General features: G+C 40.7%; 1 protein-coding gene across 1 annotated transcript; it reads left to right on the top strand.

The window, feature by feature from the left end:
- Positions 1-632: 632 nt before the first annotated feature.
- On the top strand, positions 633-24,935 carry DNMT1 (DNA methyltransferase 1). Its single transcript, XM_072399627.1, has 34 exons — positions 633-1,048; positions 6,672-6,714; positions 7,848-7,955; positions 8,967-9,168; positions 9,433-9,505; positions 10,171-10,258; positions 10,459-10,505; positions 11,101-11,149; positions 11,248-11,331; positions 11,902-12,011; positions 12,101-12,219; positions 12,350-12,442; positions 12,843-12,994; positions 13,072-13,259; positions 13,763-13,940; positions 14,701-14,798; positions 14,898-15,048; positions 15,694-15,809; positions 16,643-16,844; positions 16,966-17,099; positions 17,226-17,399; positions 17,507-17,731; positions 17,873-18,065; positions 18,285-18,375; positions 18,455-18,574; positions 19,606-19,888; positions 19,974-20,115; positions 20,882-21,048; positions 21,426-21,603; positions 22,138-22,333; positions 22,443-22,606; positions 23,193-23,309; positions 23,986-24,076; positions 24,632-24,935. The coding sequence occupies exons 1-34, from the start codon at positions 999-1,001 to the stop codon at positions 24,664-24,666; spliced, it is 4,461 nt and encodes a 1,486-aa protein (XP_072255728.1). The 5' UTR covers positions 633-998; the 3' UTR covers positions 24,667-24,935.
- Positions 24,936-25,623: the final 688 nt, after the last annotated feature.

A 25,623-nucleotide genomic window follows, 5' to 3' on the forward strand; every position in this document is an offset into this window, starting at 1 on the left:
AGATACAGACAATGACACGAGGAGGAGAGGACCCTGCCCAGAAGAGCTTACAATCTAGGAGGTGGGGGAAGTATCACACAATACAATGGAGGGTAACTAGTCAGGGTTTAAGAGACAGAAAAAGACGACTAGGCAAGTCTGAAAAGATGGGCTTTGAGTATGAAAAGTAGTCGCAAGCCGATTAGAACTAGGACGACCATTCCAGAGAGTCGGGGCGGCTGTAAAAAAAATGTCTCCTGACCACTGCTAAGAACAGATACTCTAGACTTGTCCCCATGGTCTGGTATGTTCCCACAAATGAAAACAATACAATGGGGTGAAAGCAGCACTGAAGACCCTGCACACAGACCCTGACCTCAACATGACAAGTCTGTGAGAGAACAAGTCTGTCACATAGCAACCAGCCCAGCGACGTCACCAGAGGGGGCGTGGCACAACATCCAGACACTCTCACTGCGTCTGCGCGTCTTTCCCGCCACTCTGACCTTTAAACCTGACGTCACACCCGCCGCCAGCTATAATAGACCGGGAGAAGTAGGCGGTGACATGAATATTCTCCCCCTGTAAACACGCCCTCCCGCCATGTAAATCTCCCCGCAAAGAGGGCGGACCGGGCTCAGAGTTGCGCCCCCTGTCCTCACGTCAGCCTGTCATTCACAATTTTTTTTCCTCCTCTTCCTTCGCGCGTAAAAACAAAGCGCGGGAGATTGCGGAGGGGCGGAGTCACGTGATCCCGGGGCCATTTGAAAAGCTGAGGCGGTCGCGTGGTGCCGGGTGTTTCTGTGTCCGGTTGTTTGCTCTTATTGGCCGCTCTCGGTTATTTCCTCAGTGTCCCGTGCTCCGGTTCCACTCGCTCCCTCCCTCGCTTTTCACCCGGTTGTTGTGTTGGCGGGAAGTGTGTACTTCCCGCGGTTTTTATACAGCTCTCAGCAGCACAGGGAGAGATTTTATCTGCAGCCCCTTCACCCTGGTGATTTTATCCGTGGACCCCCGGAGCCATGCCGGCCCAAGCCGCCTCTCCTGCCCTGCCTGCTGATGTCAGGAAGCGGTAAGTGCCGGGGAGTGACGTCACAGGTCCGGTGATGTCATGGTGGGGTAATATGGGTGTAGGTGCCATGTGACCCTATAGGGGGCGCTGTGATCAGCATTGGCAGGGCTGGTACTGGCAATCACACAACATGACTGATGGTACTGTCTGTGTTTGAATCTGGGGGCCACTTACCTTCCATAGAGGTTGCAGGTGGCTCTGAGGGTTCCCCCACCTTACCCACTGCAAGGAAAACTTGGCATATGTGTTGAAGTATATCATACCCACCCTGTAGGCTGGTATTGTTTTGCAGCTGCCCCCCCAATAATGTCAGCCTGCCTTACCTGTGTCATGGCCAGTGACAGCCCTCTGGCTTGTTTCTCTCATCTCCAAAAGACAGTTTGCCTTTTTACTGTATCAGTCAGCAACCTCCCCCCAAAAATGTTGCTTGACTTATTCATAGGTTGGCTGGTGGACCCCCCTCCCCCCAAATAAAAAAATCTGCATCCTACTTTCCATGTGCTTTGACAGGCACCCTTTCTCCCCCACAGACTTGACCAATCCTATTGACCTCTCAAAGGTTTCTGCAGCCTCCAGACTTCTGTGTCATTGTGGCCCGTGGCCCCTCCACCTAATTGCTGCAGCAATGTTCACTAGGGGTGAATGCACACTGCACCTATATCAAGGCCAACTGTTTTTGTATCCAAGGTTTAAGACCTTCTGTCACTATAATTCCCCTTGATTTGTCCTGGTGATTCTTTTTAATAAGAGAGACAAAGTTTTGGCACGAGAGGTGGGGGTAAATCTTTGATGAGGATACCCCTTAAGGTGAATCTAAACTCAAAAATTTCACTTTACATAAAAGGGTTGGCAAGCCATTTATGTTAAGTAAGAATGTTTTGTTTTTTTGAAAAAGGGGTGCAGCACCGACCTCCTAGATTGAATGGGAGAGCAAAGCCTCCCGGAATACCTACGTCACCCCGGGAGTCTCCTGGTTGCTCCTTCTGTTCATGCCCGAGGAGGAGCCTTTTCGTGAAAAGAGAAAATTTGCCGATCATGCACAGTGAAATTGGCAAGTTTTTTTTTCAACCTACTTCACCCAATCGCGGGCCTGTGTCGGGTGACGTAGGAAGAACCACCAGAAAGAAAAGGTGAAGATGGATGACGCGGAACATGATCTGCTACTTTGATAATAGATTTATTTGCTTTTCCAAATCTACATGTTCAGTGACATCAGTGTCCGATCTATCGGTGTGCACCACAGCCATCATTACTGTTCTGGTGGCATGGGCAGCTTTGCCTAGAATGCCAGACTCTAAGGGTAAAACTTATTCTTGTGTCCATGTAAAGCCATTTTGCTTCTTAGGTTGTACATTGGGTGTGAACTTTCGGTCGAGATACTCTTCTCCCTTCTTCACCCTTCCTTATCTAGCTGTCCAATGTCGGCAAACAATTGATGGGTGGCGCTTAGTCTGCATTTTGGGCAAAGGTTTTGGTACAAGATAAACTGGCAGTACAAAGATTGAGTCTTGGCATGGCTACTTGCTGGTATCTTAGAAGTGAAATTTGGACCAACAGGCTGTCTGTGCCCCATGAGAAACCCATTGTCTGTGGAGGGTATTATCTTAAGGAAAAAGAACTACCACAATGTAGGTTCAATGAATATACAAATGTAAGGATATTGCTAAAAATATTCAGCCAAATGGTCAAAAAGTAGGCAGAGCAACTAGTGTTCTAGTTTGTGCCTTAGGTCTCCACTAATCCCTATAATTGTCAGCTTTCTTTTGCCCCCTCTACTTTACTTTAACTTTATAATACCTCTTAGGGAGTATGTCCTTTTTTATATTTTTTATTTTCTTTGTATTATGACCAAGTCAACAGGAATGGCTAAGGTGGCAAACAATTCTTGTAGCAGCTAAAAAAAACATCTCCTAGGACCTAAAGTAAGACCAAAAAAGTAACCATTTGATTCAATAATCAGCTTTGCTGCAAGGTTTAGGCTATAAGAGCAAGTTTTTATTAGGTGTGGGCAGCTTCCAATAAAACATGCAGTTAGGTGTATTGGCTTCCCCCAAAGTTGACCTTAGACTGTGATAATGACATATGACTATGGTAGGGACATTGGATTGTGAGCTCCTTTGAGGGACAGTTAGTGACATGACTATGGACTTTGTACAGTGCTGCGTAATTTGTTGGCTCTATATAAATACTGAATGACTTCTTTTGCAGTGGAAAAGATAGTGATGAAAAGATAAGAGTATAGATCTGCAGATTATGAAGCAGACTGCCCAGCCTTCCACTGACAGCTACTGATAAGTGCCAGTGCCTGGCAAAAATAGTGCTGGGAAGAACAGATCTGTGGTGCCTACAACCCCGTATTCACGTCAAAACATGAACTATATTATGGCGCCATTGATCTGTTTTTCACATGACTTTGTAAATAACATTCATGTGTTACATAAATAAATAAAATGAATTAGTAAACAATATCAGTCTAAAGTACACAGATTAGACATGGAGAAGTCTCACATGTTACTTTTTATTACTATTCTATAGTTTGATGGATTGTCATTGGAACAATAAGTGCACTAAGGCAGAAGCTGAACCGATGTTCCAGCCTTCATTATATTAGAATATCTTGGTGCCCACAAGGGTAATAACCATATCTGAGGGTATATATGAAGGGGAGACCCAGTTGGCAGATTTCTATCAAGGTTTAGTTTATGATGTTTAGATTCTGTGGCCCCTAGTGGAATATGAATGGATGCCTCTGCAGTATTCTACCCAGAAATGAGTGAAAAGAAGCTGTAGGTGGATGGTAGCCCCAACACCCCAGTAACCACCCAAAAAAAATAGGTGGTGCGCCCAGCTAAAAGGAGATGGGGAGAACACTACTTTGCTATAACTGGCTTATATAGTGGGGATATTCCCAGGTTGTGTCTTTTGGTCCTGTAAATGTGGACTAGAACATAAATGTGCAGTGTGGTATTGGAAACCATCGTCCTGTGGGTGACCGTAGGACTGAGTAATCACTATTAATGTTGACATTGGCCATGAAGTTGCTGTGCGTTTAGGAGTAGAATAGGGGAAAGTGTTTTCTAACCAACCTACCTGATTTCTGAATGGCTTGTAAGCCATAGGTGACTTGAAGCTTTATTATGACCTTTTATTAAAATAGCACTTACATGGTTCATGGCACTTTACAAAGTCAATAGCTGTGTAACTGCGCTTCAGAGGAGCTTACAATCTAAAGTCTCTACCATAGTTGTTTTTTGACTAGGGTAAAGCCAAATAACCAACTGCATATTTTTTAGATGTGGGAGGAAAGGCACAAACACAGGTAGAAAATAAATATGAAGTTTTTGTCCTGCTTGAGACTTGAACCCTCGTGCTACAAAGGCTAACCTCTGAGCCAATTGTGCTGCCTATATGTGCGAAGCTTTAGGTTTAATTTTCAGAAGAAACTTCCATGTAATGGAGGTGATGTAATTAGCTTTATTCCTTTGCTTCCCCTCTTTGACACCTGTAGCCCCGGTGGCAGCCAGTGTGGCCATCTCTGACAATGCCATCAGACAGCCCTGCATTGTAAGGGAGGATGCCATGTACCCATTCACAACATGAAAGTTGGATGAAAGTGGAGCAATGCAAACCACAGAAACCAAAAGGCTAGCACACTTGTGGCTTACATTTCCCATTTAAATGACCATTTGGCCTTTTGAAGAATGGAAGTAGCCATTTGTGGAGAAATCTTTATTTGCTCATGGAATTTCTTTTGCTCATGACAACTGAATTGAGCAGTAGAAGGGTAAAGATATACAGATTTGATCCTCGGAAAGGTAGCATTATTGTATACCTGTTGCTTTGATTGTAATGAACACAGAACTTAATGTGTTGAAACACATGCTGTCTCCCTCAGTCCTGGATAAGGTCTCATGCTGCCTGTCAGCCATCTCATCATGGATGTCTGACCGATTCCTGAAACTCAACCTGGATAAAACAGAACTCATCATCATCCCCCCCTCAAATTCCAAATCCCCCCCTGACATTTATCTAACTGTTAACAACACTGTTATTCGGCCCTCCCCTCAGGCACGTTGTCTTGGTGTCACCTTTGACTCGGCCCTCTCATTTACCCCCCATATTCAGAACATTTCCAGGTCCTGTCACTTTCACCTACGCAACATCTCCAAAATCCTCCCCTACCTGTCCCCTGAGACCACCAAACTCCTTGTACATGCTCTTATCACTTCTCGTCTGGACTACTGTAACATCCTTCTCGCTGGTATTCCACTAACCCGACTCTCTCCTCTACAATATATTATGAATGCTGCAGCCAGACTCATCCATCCTTCGCTCCGCTCCTCTTCTGCTGCATCTCTTTGTAGTTCTCTCCATTGGCTTCCATTTCACCTTAGAATCAAATTTAAGCTCCTGTGCTTTGCCTTCAAATCCCTCCACAGTTATTGTCCCACTTACATTTCTGACATGGTTAACAAATACTCCCCCAGCCGCTCTCTCTGCTCCTCCAATGATCTACTAATGACTTCCTCACTCATAACCTCATCACACGCACGGATACAAGACTTCTCTAGAGCTGCTCCAACTCTCTGGAATGGTCTTCCTCGTCCTATTCGGCTTGCTCCTATTTTCTGCTCATTTAAAAGAGCACTCAAAACCCATTTTTTCAAACTTGCCTACCCGGCTTCTTCTGTCATTTGAAACCATCACTACTTCCCACACTACATATCTCACATCCTTTGTGTGTGAAATTCCCCCACCTACTAGATTGTAAGCTCTTCGGGGCAGGGACCTCTCCTCCTGTATCACTGTCTGTATTAGTCTGTCATTTGCAATCCCTATTTAATGTACAGCGCTGCATAATATGTTGGCGCTATATAAATCCTGTATAATAATAATAATAATAATAATTGCTCATGTGTACACACTCTGAAAATGCTCAGGAGCTGTTTGCATGTGTTCTTGTTAAGGATATTTCACTACAAATCCTCATATGCATTGGTTAGTGTTTTGTAAAGCATTTTACAACAACAATGTAACCAAGTGGAACTTTGGTTTTTAATAACTTGAAAATATTTAGGGCCATTTCAGACCCACAGAGTGCTGCTGCAGGCTCAATCATGATCCCAAACTTTCCAAATGGGAACTTTTTTTGCAAGTGGCAGAAGGCGCATAGTTCCAAAAACCAATAAATCTCTTTTGGCCATGCACTTTGTTTTGATGCTTTGAACTGTAGCCATGTGCAAATCTGGTTAACCACAGTGTGCACAGAGCTGCCTGCCATTCGGTTTTACACAGCGGCTCTGAAAGTGGGGCAACATCAACACAATTAAAATATACAAAACATAAGCGCTCAGGTTTTTTTGGTTCCTAATAGCAACAATAGCAGTTGTCCTAAAGACAAAATTTTAGCAGCTCAACTTCTGAACTGATCTTTTGAATGCTACAATACACACTAGCAAACTTTCTTTTTGCATTAAAGTGCTTATATCTGCAGCCCACCTAAAGTGTGGACCAGCTGGAATAATGGGTGGTTTCTAGTGTTTCCTTAGTTCTGCAAGAGGTGTTTAACTGCATTGAAGAATGTCTACCAAGCTCGGCAATAACTTTTTTTGTTTTCCCTTAGGCTAAAGGCATTGGATAAAGAACAAGATGGGTTAACTGAAAAGGTATGACTGTTCTGTTCAACTTATGATTGTTTAGTAGATCAGTTTGATAGCTAAAGCAGTGGTCGCCAACCTTTTCGGACTCACGGGCCACTAAATTTACCAGCTCCAGACCGTGCCTGCGCTTGAAACAAGGTGTCACTCAAAGGGGAAAAAACTTCCCCCATAATGATGCCAGAACCCACCCACTCTCCCATCGCAAATCTGAGCCTGTGATGGGAGAGTGGGCCCACTTTCCTGAGCCTGCGTTCCGTATGGTGAACATGGTCCACGGCTCTGACACACACACTTTGCTGACCCACCAAAATTTTCTTGCAGACCAGCATTTGGCAACTGCTAAAGCAGCCATTCTCCACCAGAGTCCTGTGGAACCATAGGATTCCTCCAGAAGCTTGCAAGGAATCTGGGAGCTGTGGCCAATTGACTTCCCATAAGATGGTCACTGCATAGTTCTGCAGCTGCATGAAACCAAGGACTTCCTTAGTTGTCTAAAAGTGGCATACTGGCCATCACTGTACAGGGGAGCATTCTGCTCACTGGCAACTAATACAAATAACAATAATTAACCCTTTAGTTATTTTTTTTTATATAAAAATTAATAACTATGCTCTAAATTTAAAAAAACAAACATGCATTCCATTTGTATGGTTTTTACCAGGTGAGACCCTGTGCGGTATGTTGCCACTCAGCTGAAAACGGAGGAAAATGTTTCCTAGTCCACCTTGCTTTGACTGTACATTGTAACTTTAGGGCCTCATTCCCTTTGTTGCGTTAAGGTAGACCATTCATTTTGAATAGGTGAGCAGTGTGCCTTAGCTTGTGGAAAAATGCTTTACAGCATGGCAGATGGTATGTTGCAGTGTCGGGTTGTCTTCTACTACTGTAATTTCATTGTGGTGGTCATAATAATTGCAAGGCACTACTGTTTTAAGATGCCATAAATTGGAATCTTGACTTTGATGCATCAACCTTGATGATTCTGTGTTCATGCCCTTTAACCCTTTATATCTTGTGTTTTATGGGATTATTCAGCTGATGGGGCATTGGACTGGTTCTGATCTTCAGCCACCAGCACCTAAAACACAGGATCTGTATATTGGTCCACTTCTATAATCTGTTCTGCTTTGTTTTCTTAGGAATGTATAGAAAAGAAGCTGAATTTGGTGGCAGATTACCTGGAAGCAGATGCTAAAGAGAAACTGACTGATTTGGAGACCAAGCTGAACAAAGATGAGCTGTCAGAGGTATGTACCTGCTCTGGTAAGACCACTCATTGACCAGAAACCTACTGACATTTTACCATGGATATTGTCTTTGTGGGATCTGGCACAGTGTCACAATTCCTTTAAGTTTCACTGACCATGAGCCTAGGATCACTTTGGGTTTGTTTAGTCTTACAATGGAACTAAGCCAGGGGATGCTAACCTGTCCTTGTTCAATCTTTCTCTTCTATATTCTAATCTTTGGCCATCATTGACTGACTGTCTGGGCCCAAATGATGTAACTCCTGTGCAGGAGTTCATTCAGTCCTGGCACCCACAGGAGAAACTGGGATGTGCCGGGTTTTCTGGGAACAAACAACTTGTGGACGAATGGTAGTTGAGCAGCTAAGGATACTTATTGCAGAAGGAAGTGAAATCGCCTGTCCCATTCTGCTATAAATCCCTGCCTAATGCCAACTTTTTAAATTAGAACTTGGTTACACTTTAAAGCATTATTTAAACACGTTTATGCTCAATCATTCTGCTTCCAAATTTGTGTTTGACGAGAATTGAGGAACAGATAGTATAGGCTCCTCAGTGTAGTTTGTAGTTGGTACATGGGGAGAGCTTCTGTTGCCTAGGTTGTTGCAGTTTCTCTCCAAATTACATGTACAATCCACGTGGGAGCTATACTTTACATTGAAACCACATTTATTTCATCCATGAGCTTGCCTTAATGCTGTGAATTGACATACATCATGGGCTGGCAGTCAAATGGAGAGTGGGTCAGGAGGTGTGTTATGGTTATTTCTAGCTATTGACCCCTCTGACTGTGCACTAAACAGTATAGGTTCCTAATGTGTTTGCTGTAACTTGTCAGATGCTGGCTTTTTTGTGTAGTAGCTAGGTCTAAGTAATACTGCAGAATAGTTGCTGCCAGTGGATTATGCTAGCTTTTTTGTGTGCTGAAGTCCCTGTTTAAGCTAGATTTATTTTTTTCTGAAGTCTTGAACTTGTCCTCCCCTTTTTTTTTTTTTTTTTTTTTTTTATCAGGAAAGATATTTAACAAAAGTGAAAGCCTTGTTGCAGAAGGAGTTTGGATTAAAAAACGGAGCAGTAAACGGAGATACTAATGGATGTTCTCCAAATGGCACTTGTGACAGTGAAGACGAAGATGTGGAAATGAAGGAAACGGCAACGCCTGGTACAAAAGGCCGTAGAGGCAGGAAAAGCAAGACAAATGGGGAGACAAAAAGTGAGTGTTAGTATATATTATGGCTTTACTCCATTCTCATTAAACTGTTGGGAACAATTGTACAGTATTAATAAACTGGACACAGTGGCAGTACTTGTTGCATGAGTCCTTTGTTGCTTGTACTCTGAAATGAACACCTTATGGTTGTCGCTACCTGCATGATCTGTTTCTTTTCAGATGTGTGATGGAAAAGCATGCCAGTGTACCTCACAATCTACTTTCTAGATTTTTTTTAATAGTTATAACTTTATTTTCTTGCTACAGAATCTCCTGGCCGGTCACGTTCTGCTAAAAGTGCAAGCAAACAGCCCACAATCATGTCAATGTTTTCCAAAAGGTTAGTATAACTTTTATACATCACTTCTACAACTTGGAGTATTTGCAAATAGAAACTTTGGTTTTAGAACTGCTTAAGCTGAGCACATGTCATCTTACACTTTACAATCTCCAATCTGTGAATTGGAAGTCTGGATACTATTATTGTGCAGTAATTCACAGTATGGCTCGCAAGCCAATTACATTGCGTCCTAGTGGCTGCCAAGGCTGCCTGATGCCTATGGTGGGGAAACAAGCAGGGGGGGTGTCCAGGCAGTTCACATCTTGTATTGCAGTCACCTGCTGGAAGGCTGTGGTGGATGGAAGATACAAAAGTGAAGCATATGTGATGGATATTCAATATGTGGGGGGTTGTAAGGTTGTGTGAACTAAGACTGTGGCAAGTATGGTCTGCATCCAGCAAGTTCTAATCCTGTAAAGAAATATAAAACATGAATATAGTTGGAGGATGTTTTGCTTTTTTATGCTATATAAATGGAAATTTTGTGAACTTCAAATATTTTTAACTATATATAATGAACTACAGTATTTGTTCATTATACAATATATGCAGAAAGGTATCTGTTTTTCCTTACTACAATAACACTGACACACAATACCATTACTTTTTGAAAATTCATTTTACTGGTCTGTAGATTGTACTAATGCTTTTTTCATTACACACAGCTCTAACAAGCGTAAATCTAATGATGTGAATGGTGATGTCAAAATTGAGCCTGAAGCTTCTCCTGAAGTAGAGGAAACAGAAGAAAAGGTAAAGAAACCATACAACTGCCTCTTAAAAAAAATAAAATAAATTTTTAACTTGCTGCTGCTTCAGATCTGATTTTGAAGAAAAGCAATTTACTTGGGTTTTACTTTTAAAAGAAGGGTATACTAAACTTTAAATTGGGAGAGGGTGAATGTGTTTTAATTCCCCCTGGTATTTGTCTTCATTGTTAATCTTTTCTCTAGGAGCAAGTGGAGAAGAGGCTAAAAGTTGAACCCAGCGATGAAGTTGGGTAAGCTTTTTTTTTTTTTTTTTTTTTTTTTTTATCAACACTGCAAATTTTAGAAACCATACCAGCATTATAAAAAGGATAGCTTTATAAATATGAACAGTTTTTCTGAGTTATAGTTTGACACTTTGACTACAGCACATAAAATACACAGGAGGCACAGCTTGTGTACTAGGGTGCACAGCTCTGTAAAATCTACTGGTTTAGAACACCTAACGTTGTCTGTAGTTCTCGCAACAGGAATTCTGTGCACGTGTTGCACCTGACCCAGCTAGACTGGTTCATATCTGAGGTGCTTCCATGTTCTCATGAAAGCAATATAGTTGTATAGATCAGCAGTCGCCAACCTTTTCGGACCCTTGGACCACTAAATTTACCAGCTCCAGACCGCCAGTAAACTTCCCCAATAGTGATGTCATGATGCCAGAATCCACCCACTTCCCTGGCCGGTATGCTCTCCCAGCGGGGTGGTCCTGACTGCTGTGCAGTTTTTCATTCTGGTTAGGCTTGTATCATCCATACTAGAAACAAGTAGCAAGAAATGGTTTGCTTTTTTTTACATAAGTAGGTGTTGTAAAAATTGCCTTTTAATTTTTAGACCAGTGAAATCAGAAACTCCCAAGACAAAACCTGCACAAATGCCAAAGGTAAGTTTCTGTGCTGGCTTTTTTTTTCTCCTCTGCCTATAGCCTCCTTTTTCCCCATAAGTTGCGTTTTTAGTAAAATGCATGTTTCTCTTCTGCAGACCCCTCCTCCAAAATGTGTTGACTGCCGACAGTACATGGATGATCCCGATCTCAAGTTTTTTCAAGGAGATCCAGATGATGCTGTAAGTAGAAATGGTTTGGTCTGGTATTGGCACTTTCAAACCTTGATTTGTAGTGTGATATTTGATGGTTTTTTTTTTTGGAGTTGGCATTGAAATAATTGCTATTCTCCTTGCTTTGTGACTAACTTGGAAGAGCCTATCTTGCAAGCTTGGAATGCATTGTTCTCCCCAGCCCCTTTTAGCTGGGTACACCACTTGGCTGTTTTTAAGTGGTTACTGAAGAGTTGGTCACAATACAGGGGCTACCACAATTTCAGGGTTGAACACTGGAATTATTCTGTCATTGCGATAAATATTTTTATATTTGGTTTTCTAAAATTGTTAGTTAGAAATGACCTTTTGATTTTGTATTAAATGTCTGTGTTGTCTGTCCTTACAGCCTTTTTATTCAGGCAAATGTTTTGGCTGTCAATAGTTTATTCCTGCAGTTTTCTTTGCCTCTGTAATCTTAGTCCACATAATCAACTGTAGACCAGTTTTATGCACAAGAACTATTGCATGTACTGTAGTTGACCCAATTGGTATGTTTTGCTCATGGCATTCCCTTTCTTTTTCACCCACCTTCCAAAGTTGGAAGAGCCAGAAATGTTGACTGATGAGCGCCTGTCATTGTTTGATTCCAATGAAGATGGCTTTGAAAGCTATGAGGACCTCCCTCAGCACAGAGTTACAAGTTTCAGGTAGGTGTATCTGGCTTTAGAAGTTTCATTTTATAGTAATTACCTGCTGCTCCATGTTGCAAGGGTTAAATATTGGTCTTGTCTTGCAGCATTTATGACAAGAGGGGACACTTGTGTCCATTTGACTCTGGTTTGATTGAGAAGAATGTTGAGCTGTATTTCAGTGGTGTTGTAAAACCGATATATGATGACAACCCCTCTCTGGATGGTAAGTGTTCTTTGGGTGCTAAATGATTTGGTAAGCTCTTTTAAATATTGGATCCTGTGCTATTTAAGAGTACTGCACGATTTAAAAAAAAAAAAAAAAAAATTTATTATATCAATGTCTTCTTTGACAGGTGGAGTAAGGGCAAAGAAGTTGGGTCCCATTAATGCCTGGTGGCTAACTGGCTTTGATGGAGGAGAAAAAGCTTTAATTGGCTTCACAACAGGTAAGGTTCTATAAAGTATATTTTAATTGCAGCATTTTTTCTACATCTCAATTATATTTCTGATTGCCCCTTTATTCCTAATATCTGCACATTAGGAATGTTCATCACAACATTCCATTGTGGTTCTTTTGGTGCTTCTAATGCAAATTTGATGGTGTATGCATTTGGTGTAAGAAAGTGACTGCTATAAAAATGAATGATTTTCAGATATTTTATTTCATGACTCTTTTAGTTCTTGGCTTGCTGGATACGTTGATCTTACAGGCATGTGTGTAACCTGCATGAGCTCTGTGCATCTGCATCAGTCACTGTTAATGTCTGTTCTATTGGCTATAGTTGTATGAATGTAAACAGTCAACTTTTCATGCTTTTAAGTGGCCTCTTTTATTTTCTGTTTTAGCCTTTGCTGACTACTTCCTGATGGATTCCAGTGAGGAGTATAGTCAAATCTTTGCTCTGATGCAGGAGAAGATCTACATGAGTAAGATTGTAGTAGAATTTCTCCAGAAAAATCCGGATGCAACCTATGAAGATTTACTGAACAGAATAGAAGTGAGTCACAGTTGCTAAATCAACAAACTTGATGTAAATCACTATGGGCATCCAAAAATATTTTTTCTTGGTTTCAGACAACTGTACCACCAGCTGGTTTGAACTTCAACCGCTTTACAGAAGACTCTCTTTTGAGACATGCACAGTTTGTTGTGGAGCAAGTAGAAAGTTATGATGATGCTGCAGACAGTGACGAGCAGCCAATAATCATAACTCCATGTATGAGGGATCTTATCAAGTTGGCTGGTGTTACTCTGGGTAAAAGGTCAGTACTTCGGTTTATGTGGTAACCCTAAGAAGGAAATATATTGGACCTTGCAAAACATTTTTAAAGGGTTTTCCTATTTGTAACTCCTTTTTAAACCAGACTTCAAAAACTATGTAATCACTGTGCTTTAGATACATGCCTGGGGGTTGTCAGGGCCTGGAAAATGTAAATCTGAAACTTGCACTGCAAAGTCTTTGCTGACCTTAACACTGTTTAGTGTGTTTGCTTTAGCTTTTAACATCTTCCCAAAAGATTATTCATCTTGGGCTACTAAATCTTCAACAAGGCCTCTTCTTTTTAGTAAAACTTGCAGTTTCTATTACAATCTGCCCCTGTGGCCCTCAATATTACTGCTCAAGTAGTCTCTGAGACTAGTGACTTCCTTGGGACGTAAGGCAGTGCCAGGATGTTTGGGTGTTCTGGTTCTTTTTGGTTTCTATATTTAAAAGCATCAGTGGCTCCCTACTGACTGAATTGACTTTTATAATGTTCCTCTGCAGGCGTGCTGTGAGAAAGCAAGCGATTAGACATCCTACAAAAATCACCAAGGATAAAGGGCCCACAAAAGCCACAACCACCAGACTGGTGTATGAGATCTTCGACACGTTTTTCTCAGAACAGATTGAGAATAATGACGATAAGGAGAACAGTAAACGGAGGCGTTGCGGTGTTTGTGAGGTAAGTACTGCAAAAGCTAAATTGGTGAAAGGTTCTCAACTAAAAGCTTCTACCCTACCCTTGATAGTGTAATAGTTAGATGGGTTAAAGACGCAAAGTATAACTACTAAGGAAGTAAACGTACTAGAAGCCAGCATATTCCAGGTATATGCACAGTTGATTGTGATGTTGGAAATGTGATTTGAGTAAAAGCTGGTTCAGTAAATCTGTTTAATTTGTTTACCCTGCCCAGTGTGCAATGTCTGCCATGAGTTTACTTGACTGGAGAAGTATTGATTACATTGTTTAATGTGAGCATAGTTTGCCCTATTCTTTGTCATAAATTCTTATGACAAGGTTAGGTTAACAGGGTGTTCAAAATAGAAAATAAGAGTTCTGCTGCTAAACTTGATTTAAACATAAGTTCAGGATGCACAAACAGGATTTATTCGGCTTGATACAGCCAGGTTGGAAGAACAGTCTTTAGTAATATTTAAGCTGTGCACATGGAGAATTGCAAGGTGGGAACAATCCAATGTACCAGATACAGCAGGCTTTAGTCCACGACAAGTCTATATAAAAGCATGTCATGCTTTTGGATTGCGTGCTTTGTATCTTTTTGACTTTTAAGAACTATGGATATCCCTCTGTAATGTGAGAATTTTATTTAGATTTGTGTCAATCTGACTTGTTTTACCCATAAGAGACATTGTGACAAACTGCAGTGCCAGTTTTGTACACTTCATTCATTTGTTTTGACCTAACAAAAATCTCTTCACAGGTTTGTCAGCAGCCAGACTGTGGTCAATGCAAAGCCTGCCAGGATATGTTAAAGTTTGGTGGAAGTGGTCGTAGTAAGCAGGCCTGTCTGCAAAGAAGGTAAACTTTATAGCTTGGTAGCTTGTTCAGGGTGGGGAGGATGGAGGTAGATATGTTATATATTCATTTCTTTAACTATCTCACTCTTGGTTGTCACAGATGTCCTAATTTGGCTGTTAAAGAAGCTGATGAAGATGAAGAGTTGGATGATAACATCCCAGAAATGCCGTCTCCTAAAAAGATCCTTCAGGGAAGGAAAAAGAAGCAGGAGAAGAAAAACAGAATTTCTTGGCGAGGTGATCCAGTCAAGGTAATGAATCTGAGTGTGTGTGTGTGTGTGTGTGTGTGTTTGTGTTTTTTTTTTTTTTTTTTTTTTTTTTTTTTTTAAATATAAATAGGTTATACAAAGTATTCATGATGGATGTTGTCCACCATTATTTAACTGAGCTGCTGCGCTTATACAGCAATGTATGTCAAAGAATGAATGATGAATTGGACTTCTACACTTGCCCAAGGCTGTCTACACCAGTGATTTTCAACCACTGTGCCGCGGCACACTAGTGTGCCATGAGATCTTCAGGTGTACCGTGAGAAATTATCCAATGTTGGTTAATTATTTGCAGTAAATAAATAATTTTCACACCAATTTGTCTTCATTTGGCTATACCAGCAATGTATAGTGATAGGCAGAACAAAGAAGTACTCTTCCACTAGATGGCAGCAGGTAGCTAATCTGTGACATTTTTGTTTAGTGGTGTTCCGTGGGATTTTTCTAATGTAAAATATATGCCACGATTTAGGAAAGGTTGGGGAAACACTGGTCTACACAATGAATAGATGCAGTCATCGACAGTTACTTTTTGCTGAAGCCATCCACCAGCTATGTCTAAGTTGGCTTTCTTTTGACATCCCTTTAGGATTGTATGTAATCTAAAATGGATCTTTCTATTTTAAGGTTGAAGGGAAGAAGGAATACTATCTGAAAGTGTCTATTGACGATGAAATCCTTGAAGTTGGAGATTGTGTATCTGTGAGTCCAGATAATCCCACAGAACCCCTGTATTTAGCAAGGTTTGTATGTTCTATTTATCTTATTACTGGTAGTGTAGCCCTTAATGCTTTGTTTAACCCCCCCCCCCCCCCAGCACTAATCCAGAGTGACTCGGGGTGGATTTTCCATGCAAAGAGCCATAATCCTGAGTCACTCGGTGGCACTTAAAACGTTAAAAAAAAAAAACCTTGCTCTATTGGCATCCTGCTGGTCCCTACAGGTCCTGAGGACACTTCCTTCTCTTCTGGTCTGCAGCCGCGGAGACTATCTCGGGGCTTTCCTTAGAACATCGGTGTGGGAGGGTTGGCAGAAATTCAAAACGTTTTGTATTGGATTTTTGATACAAAAATAGCTGTATTGGGTCCAATACAAGGAAATCTTCATATAATTGTAATATAACTGTACAGTGGCCAGTATAATATGTTTCACTAATTTTTTAAACGTTTCTGTTTTTTTATTTAAAGGTTATTAAATTTAATTAATATATTATATTTCAGTGAATTATAGCCTACAATGTAAAATTTTCATGCAAAAAAAGTAATGCTTTTTGTGTGGAAATACAGACAGTATTAGAATGCTGGGGGGGGTTAACTCCCCTTGTAAATGATCGGGACTGTTGCCACTGTTTTGTTGTGCTTTAAAACGGTATTTAATGTCTAGCCTATATGTAACAAGTTCTGCGTTTAGCTCATGCCAATCTGCATATTCGCTTCAGGGACTGGCGTTATCTACTGGCTTGCTCACCTTTAGAGAAGCCAGAAAATGTTTTGACTTGTACAGGTGGAATTTGGCCAGGTCTTCAATCTGTCTTTTTGGGTGTTTGCTGTTCTCTAATGTTTGTCCCCTTTTTCAGAATCACTTCTATGTGGGAAGATATGAATGGACCCATGTTCCATGCACACTGGTTCTGCCTAGGCTCAGACACAGTTCTTGGTGCCACATCTGATCCCTTGGAGCTCTTCATTGTGGATGAGTGTGAGGACATGCAGCTTTCCTTTATCCATGGAAAGGTCAATGTAGTCTACAAAGCCCCATCAGAGGACTGGTTTATGGAGGTGAGCTAGTCTTGTGTTCTGATGGGTAGCTTGGTATCGTGGGGGTGAGGCTTGTTTTTGTTTTGTTTTTTTTACCTCCGCTTTGTTAATCTTTGGCTAAATTCTCTTGAATGTCTTCTAGGGTGGACTGGACCATGATAAAAATGTGGTTGAAGATGATGGCAAATCATATTTCTACCAGTTGTGGTATGACCCAGAATATGCTCGCTTTGAGTCGCCACCAAAACTACAACCAACAGAAGAAAACAAGTACAAGTGAGTCTTTGCTTTCCTGTAGTACAACTTTTTTTTATTTCAGTTGCTTGCTGTTCCTACCCTTTTAATCCAGTTTAAAACCTGTTAATTGACACTTTTTTTTTCTATATTTTTTAATGTTTGCAGATTCTGTACCAGCTGTGCCAGGCTAGCAGAAATAAGACAGAGGGAGATTCCTAAAGTCTTTGACATTGCTGATGACTTTGACGGTAAAGTCTGCTACAGTTTGGCTGCAAAAAATGGTGTGCAGTACAAGATTGGTGATGGTGTGTTTCTCCTGCCTGATGCCTTCACATTCAGGTATTTGTATTCCTATCAGCAGTTACTAACTGTAGCCACAATATTTAGTTTTGAAGCTCTGCAGTTAAAGAATCCTAAAAAAAGTAGGTTGTCTTTTGCTTTTCTAGTGTTAAACTGAGCAGTCCTGTAAAGCGTTCTCATAAAAAGGACGATGTGGATGAAGAGCTCTATCCAGAATATTACCGCAAATCATCTGACTATATTAAAGGCAGCAACTTGGATGCCCCAGAGCCGTATAGACTGGGCCGAATTAAGGAGATTTACTGCAACAAGAAAAGCAACGGCAAACCCAATGAGTCGGATATCAAGCTGCGAGTTTATAAGTTTTACAGGTCGGTTTATAAATGGGACTAACTTTTCTTCAAGTTCCTATCGGTACTCCTGTGAGCATTTCCAGAAGCATTCTGTTGCCCAGGCAAATGTAAATATGCTAAATGAGAGAATTTGTAATCTGAATTTTTTTTATTTTTCAGGCCAGAAAATACTCATAAAGGTACTAAAGCAAGCTATCATGCAGACATAAACTTGGTGTACTGGAGTGATGAAGAGGCGGTAGTAGACTTTAAAGATGTCCAGGGCCGTTGTACAATAGAATATGGAGAAGATTTGACTGAATCTATTCAGGAGTACTCTGATGGTGGTGTAGACAGGTTCTACTTCTTGGAGGTAAGTTTAAAAATCACTGGGTTTGTAGCAATCTAGGTTCTGTAAATGATGGGTGCTGGATACGAATTTTCAGGATGTAAGCTCTGTGGTTATGGGGAAGATGCAAAGTAAAAGTTTTTAAGTTTGTGGTGGAGGGGGTGCTTGACCAATTTTCAGACCCGGCCATATGGAATATAAGAAGCTTTTATTTTAAATTTTCTTTTTGATCTTTGTTTCCAGGCATACAGTGCAAAAAGTAAAAGCTTTGAAGACCCACCTAATCATGCTCGTAGTTCCATGATCAAGGGGAAAGGAAAAGGCAAGGGTAAAGGTACTTATGGCATTCGTTTCTTTTTCCAAGTATACTATAATCTGGCTGCGGCTTTTGTCCTAACTTGCTTTATTCTTAGGAAAGGGAAAAATGTCTTCTGCTCAGTCTGAACGAAAACCAGTGGATGAGCTGCCTAGACTCCAAACGCTGGATGTATTCTCGGGCTGTGGAGGATTGTCAGAAGGTTTTCATCAAGCAGGTAAGGGTAATACCTAGTGTTCTGTAATTTGTTTACTCAAAGAATAGCCAATGGTAGTCATAATGGCCTACCAAGTAACTGAAAGGGCTCAGTAATAGGGATACACTGGCTGGTAGAGTATACTGTAAGTAAAAATTAAACTTGCATGCATTGTTGGGAAGCAATACACTTTTTTGCTACCTGATCATTTTATTCAGTTCAAACAAAGAACTGCTTTGCCAACTTGACCTGAAAAGCACCAGCAATCTTTGGCTTTATTCAGCAACTGGCAAAAAATGTTTGGCTAGTATGTGTTTAGTCAAAGGCAATGATTTGACTGTTTCTGTTTGAACATATTCCTTTGTCAATGCTCATGTGATCATTGCAGCTGTTAAGCTAGGAGCCAAGTTTTAGGATAAACCCTTCTGGATGCTTGTACTTCATACCTCATCTTTCAAGTGGCAGTCTAAGCCCAGGAGGAGTTGATTGTTGTACAAAAGTTTGAGGTTTTTTTTCAGCTTTGGATACTACATTTACTCAAATGTTTTTGAATACAACTTTTTCACTGCAAAATGGCCATTAATGCTTAAGCCCCTACTAGATTGTAAGCTCTTCAGGGCAAAGTCCTCTCCTGTGTCACTGTCAGTATTTTTTTGTCATTTGCAACCCCTATTTAATGTACAGAGCTGCATAGTATTTGTTGGCACTATGTAAACCCTGTTTATTAATAAACCCCTGCTCTGGTTTGTACTTGTACTATTTCCTGCTCTGGTTTGTACTTGTGTGTCTAGCTAGAATAGTGCAGAAGGATTTGCACCCCTGTTAGTTGTTTTCCTAAATATGATCCTTGCTTTTATCCCAATGTGAACAGTTACAAAACTGGGTGTCATAGTTTCTAACTGCATTGTTTATTTTTATACCCTAAAATCTCTAGAGGCCTTAAACTGACATGACTCCAATCCTTCCCCACTGTAAAAAACTAAATATGTGATTTTGCAGTTTTCCAACTTGATTGCAGCAGATAATGGGTTCACTTGTCCAATTTCCTACAGGTATTTCTGAGACGGTGTGGGCCATAGAAATGTGGGAACCAGCTGCCCAAGCCTTCAGGTTAAACAATCCTGGCACAACAGTGTTTACTGAAGACTGTAACGTTCTGCTGAAGCTGGTAATGGCAGGGGAGAAGACAAACTCTCTGGGCCAAAGGCTGCCCCAGAAGGGAGATGTAGAAATGCTGTGTGGTGGCCCACCTTGTCAAGGTTTCAGTGGTATGAACAGGTTTAACTCCAGAACCTATTCCAAGTTCAAGAATTCCCTTGTGGTTTCCTATCTCAGGTGAGTAACTCTGATAGAAAGTAGTGCAATATAGAACCCTCAGTGGGTAGATCTAACAATACTAACAGAATGTGTTTTCTTGCAGCTATTGTGACTATTATAGGCCTAAATACTTTCTGCTTGAAAACGTCAGGAACTTTGTGTCTTTTAAAAGCTCTATGGTGCTCAAACTGACTCTGCGGTGTCTTGTACGAATGGGTTACCAATGTACTTTTGGAGTGCTCCAGGTAAGTTTTGTTCTGGCTTTTGTGTAAAAACTTATGCTCGGTCATATATTTTTTTTTTTTTTTTTTTTTTTTTTTTTTTTTTTGTGTGTGCCGTTCCTTACTGTCTCGACATTTTGAAGCACACTTTTAGCACAAAATGACAGGGTTTCTTTAAAGCAGACTAAACTCAAAATTGAGTCCACATAAAAGGGTGGACAACCCTCTTTAAAGAAAAAATAATATTTTTGATTTTATTTTTTAAAGGATTTCACCAACCCCCCTTTCTGTCTTGATTGCCAAGCCTCCCAGGTTACCTACATCATGTATCCTTGGAGGCTCTTGGCTGCTCTTTCTGCACAGCCCTTTCATTAATTGCGGGGAAAAAACATTGCCGATCTAATGCATGCACAGTGAGATCGGCAGTCTTTTTCCTCATCTTCATCACCCAATCTCACACCTGCACAGTGCAAGATCTGGTGACATAGGCAGAAGGTCCTGGAAGAAGAGCAAAGATTTACTGTTTATTGTTGCAAGTGCACATATTTCAAGAAAGTAGCATGTGACTTCTTCCATTGTTCCGTGCTTGCTAGACCTCCACACTGATGGGTCAGGTGAAAGTGTGACTGAATCTCCAACTCTAAATTCACTGGGTATTTTGTGTTGGAATTAATTGGAAAGTGGTAGGTAGTGTAAAGTGTTATGGGCTTTCCATATTTTCCTAAAAATGTAAACTGCTCCTGTTGACAACTCTTTTGCAATGGAACTTATGTCCACCATGTACTTGTAGGCTGGTCAGTATGGTGTGCCTCAGACACGTAGAAGAGCCATTGTACTTGCTGCTGCCCCAGGTGAGAAGCTGCCTATGTTCCCTGAGCCACTGCACGTCTTTGCACCTCGTGCCTGTCAGCTGAATGTTGTTATAGATGAAAAGAAATATGTGAGCAACATCACAAGGTGAGTAATATGAGGATTGTATACTTGTTTGGTGTTTAACTATTTTAGGATTCACTCTTGTTTTTTCTGTTGTATCTTTATTCGGCTTCTTTATCCTAATTTGGAGCCCCATATAGGGCTTTCAAGTGGTTGCTAAAGGAAACTTCCCCACTGCACAAGAGCATTTAAATTTTTTTTTGCCGTTACTTGTTCAAGTAATAACAAAATTGCCTTGTCCCTAAACCCTGAGAACAGAACTACACCTATGTTTCATCCTTTTAGACATTTTCCTATTAACTGCTAGTGACTTGGTGCACCTTTCTCATTCTTGAACTGTTAGATCCAAATGTTGATGACATACCATCATCTTTAACTGTGAATATGAAATGTTGTTGCAGGACAAACTCCAGCCTCTTCAGAACAATCACAGTGAGGGATTCAATGTCAGACCTTCCAGAAATCCGCAATGGAGCATCTGCTCTTGAGATCTCGTACAACGGTGAACCCCAGTCCTGGTTCCAGAGGCAAATTCGGGGCTCCCAGTATCAGCCTATCCTCAGGGATCACATATGTAAGGTGATTGAACCCTATAACTTGGTTGTTTTTCCTTCATTGAATTTTGGTTACCTTGTGGAAATTTATAGACGTTCTAAAGGCCGCTATCTGCATTGTTAATCATGCTTAAATCACTTGATTGCACCCAGGGATGTGCCAAATTTTCTTATACATCGGATATCTGATTTTCAGACCATCAGCAATTTGGCATCTTTTGTGTGAACCATAAAACAGTCCTAAGGTATTGATACTGCTGCACTGGGTAATAAAGTTTTTACGGGAGTCCTGCCTACTCCTTATAGATCACCTTGGCTTTTTCATCCCTCGCTGCTGTCAATACTACATCTTTTTAGTGAATTTAAGGTTGTGTAATCCTTTCCTAGGTTCAAACCATGATTCTGTGGGGATTGTTTTTAAAATTGTGGTGCCTGCATATCTGCAGGATTGGCTTCAGTGCTTATTGAGCAGGTTCATTGTTAATACTGCTTAAGACCATGTTTAACTTAGTGTAAAAATGCATGTTCCCAGCATATTGGTAACCTCTTGGTTTTGCAGGATATGAGCGCCTTGGTGGCTGCCAGAATGAGACACATACCTCTTGCTCCTGGCTCTGACTGGCGAGATCTACCAAACATTGAAGTTCGCTTATCAGATGGTACAACTACACGGAAGCTGCGTTACACTCACACCGACAAGAAGAATGGCCGCAGTAGCACTGGTGCACTCAGGGGTGTCTGTTCCTGTGCTGAAGGTAGTCATTAATTCATGCATTTTCACACGATTACTATTTAAGCCTTACTACAAAATCTGCCTCGGACAGCATCTTTGACCTTGCCATTTATTTAAATTTCTTCCCTCAGGTAAATCATGCGATCCAGCAGACCGACAGTTCAACACACTTATTCCCTGGTGTCTGCCACACACAGGGAACAGGCACAATCACTGGGCCGGTCTTTATGGCAGACTGGAGTGGGATGGCTTCTTCAGCACTACAGTTACTAACCCTGAGCCCATGGGCAAGCAGGTGAGAAACCCAATATTGTGCAAAACCACATCCTAGTCTGTATTACCTAAAAACTTGACCTTTGTGTGGTAAGAGGTTTAACTGGAATGCTGATGTGTGTTTTTAATATGTAAATGAACTAAATTGTATGTTCAAAGGAATCTCAAGTTTTTATCTCCCCCCCCCCCCCCAATGAATGGTGGTGCTTAGAGTGACTCCTTTGTGTACATACTAACATGCACAACACTCCCACACTAGAGATGTGAGTAACTTCTCCAAATAGACTGACCCAATATATGTAAATGAATTTTTTATGCATGTGAATGTGACCAGATTATAATAAGAATTGGTGTGACGTGGAAGGTGAGAATGTGAATGTTTTGTTACTTTACTACAATGGGAACCTAACTGCTCTTTTTGTTTGCAGCCCTCTCTGCTCTCTAAACTAGAAAATGTCTGCACTTAGTTTTACTGTAAAAGGTAACTGGATTGAAGGGACTGTTCCCTGAATTTGGACATTTGCCTAATAGATTGAAGTTTTTAAAATGTGTAACTCACAAACTTTTTACACATTTCATGTCATTTATTTAACTTGTATCTCCTCCAGGGCCGTGTTCTTCACCCAGAGCAGCACCGTGTGGTCAGTGTAAGGGAATGTGCGCGGTCTCAAGGTTTTCCAGACACCTACAGATTCTTCGGAAACGTCTTGGATAAACACAGACAGGTCAGTGCGACTGTACAAGTCCTGTTTGGCTATCAATGTGCTAGCTGCAAGAAGCTGCTTAAAACTGTGCAATGAAGAAGCAAGACCTTTTAAAGCTTAAAGCTGGCAAATGTTAAAACAAATGTTTATATATGGAGCTACCAAAGGATTTTTCAGTCTATTGGCACATTCAGCACAGTGACCGGACCTGTTTGTGCTGCAGTGAATGATCCAGCAACAGACTTAAGTAACTTCTTTACTCACCTCCTATTGGCAAGCATATTCAGGACACATCATTTGCCCCAAATACTGCCCGTTACCCAACCTTCTGATTCAGAAACCAAATATACAGTATTACATATGGTTAATAAGTTATGTTAAAGGGTTACGGGTGTTGCATTTAATGAAGTTTGGGTGGTAGTCATATTGGTGCTCACTTGTGTTCAAAGCTTTACAATACCTGTGCTTTTTGCACTGATAAAACTTTGGAGGGGAGTTTCTTTATGAAACTTTACAGCACTGCAATGAACTGGCTATATGAAAAGTTAAAGTACCAAGTTTTTTTTTTTTTGTTCCTTACTGCAGTCATGTTTGTATGCATTACTTGCCAACTAGTAAAATACTTACAATTTTATTGAACTGTGAAAGGTTGTGCTTTACAATGATCATGTGCCGCAACCATTTTTTTTTTTTTCAGGTTGGCAATGCTGTACCTCCTCCACTATCAAAAGCCATTGGTTTAGAGATAAAGGCCTGTGTCCTGTCAACGCTCAAAGAGAAAGAAACAGGTTTGTATGTTACCAAGTTTGCTGCTTGTAGATTAAATTCCAACCCATCACATTGCATCCTAATTATGATTGCTCTAGCCCTCATAGCATTAGCCTGTCTAGACTCCATGCCCATATACACTACAATAAGGTTCAATTACTTTACCCCTCCTAGTGTCTATATATCAGTATTCCCCTGCACAGTAATCTGTGCTAAAAGTTGCTTTGACAGGCATCCTTCATTGGTAACTGATGATCAGACCAAGTTGTCTATGTCTATGGACTCCACTAATAGGAACCTAATAATAAATGGGATTTAGATAGTGCCAACATATTACACAGTGCTGTACATTAAATAGGGAGATGTCAATACCCCTCTGATCTGGATTATTATTCCATGATGGTGCTTTAAAGCGCTGAACTCAGACTGTCTGAGCATCATTGGTAGAGATTGGCATTGGCATAACTTATTTTTGCTTGTGGGCTATATAAATACTATTAGCAGCAGTCATCAAGTGTGGAATTTCTGGCTTTTTGATGTATTGGATAATTTTTGTATTTTCCTTTTTCTGGCAGAATTTGTAAAGCAGGAGAAGATGGAAATGGATTAACAATCGTCCAGCCCGCTACCTCGACAGCACTTCAAGCTCCATCCGTATAAAGTCTTTACATCTGTTCACTGCAAACATCAACCTTGTTCAGAATCCCATTCGCCAGATCAGCTTTCAAGGCGATAAAATGTGTTTTTTGATAAACTGTTTTTAAAGACCATTGGATTTTATTCACTGTAATGCATTTTATCCACTTTGTACTCATTGAACATAATATGTAGGTTTTATATGTTGTAATATTTCAAATAAAAAAAACGTCTTGTATTTTAGTACTTTGGGTGGTATCACCTTATTCAGGTCACGAAAGGTGATTTAGAGTCTTGTACTCCATACACTAAACCTTTAACATTCCTTCAGGAATCTAAAATCTATAAAACTGAATGTTAATTGCTGACGGAATTTCAGGTTAAACTTGTAATCCTGACTGAGATCCCGTGAGATGATTTTAGCCAAATGCACAGAAGGGTTGTGGTGGCCAGTTATCACTTTATCCTTATTCATAGTTCTCTTTAGTCAACTATTCCAACATTGTGGGGGAGGTTCTGTAGTCCTAACTACTTTTACTAGGGTAAGGATTACTGCATCCCCATGAAAAACCATAGTGTGGTCACCCTAGGGTGACGTTAGTGGCAGGATCACTAGGTAAACAATTCTGTCCCCATAACAGACCAGTAAACTATTTTAGGGTTGGATCAACTATAAAACGTTCCATGGCCCTGCCTGTTGCTCAACTTCAGAAAATAATGGAAGTACCCACAAATGCTTTATTGCATGCCCTAATGAAATTTATGAGTCTCTGCAATATACAGTTTTTTTTGAGGTGATAATGTACATGATGTAAAAGTATTTTGGGAGTAAATGGGTTAAGCAACAACTGCAGGTCATGTCCTCTATATTGAAAGAACAAGTTGCACAAGGTCAAATTTTACATTTCACAATGTAGTGTTAGAGTTGGAC

This window comes from Pyxicephalus adspersus, chromosome 2, assembly GCF_032062135.1.
Source record: "Pyxicephalus adspersus chromosome 2, UCB_Pads_2.0, whole genome shotgun sequence".
Lineage (NCBI taxonomy): Eukaryota > Metazoa > Chordata > Amphibia > Anura > Pyxicephalidae > Pyxicephalus > Pyxicephalus adspersus.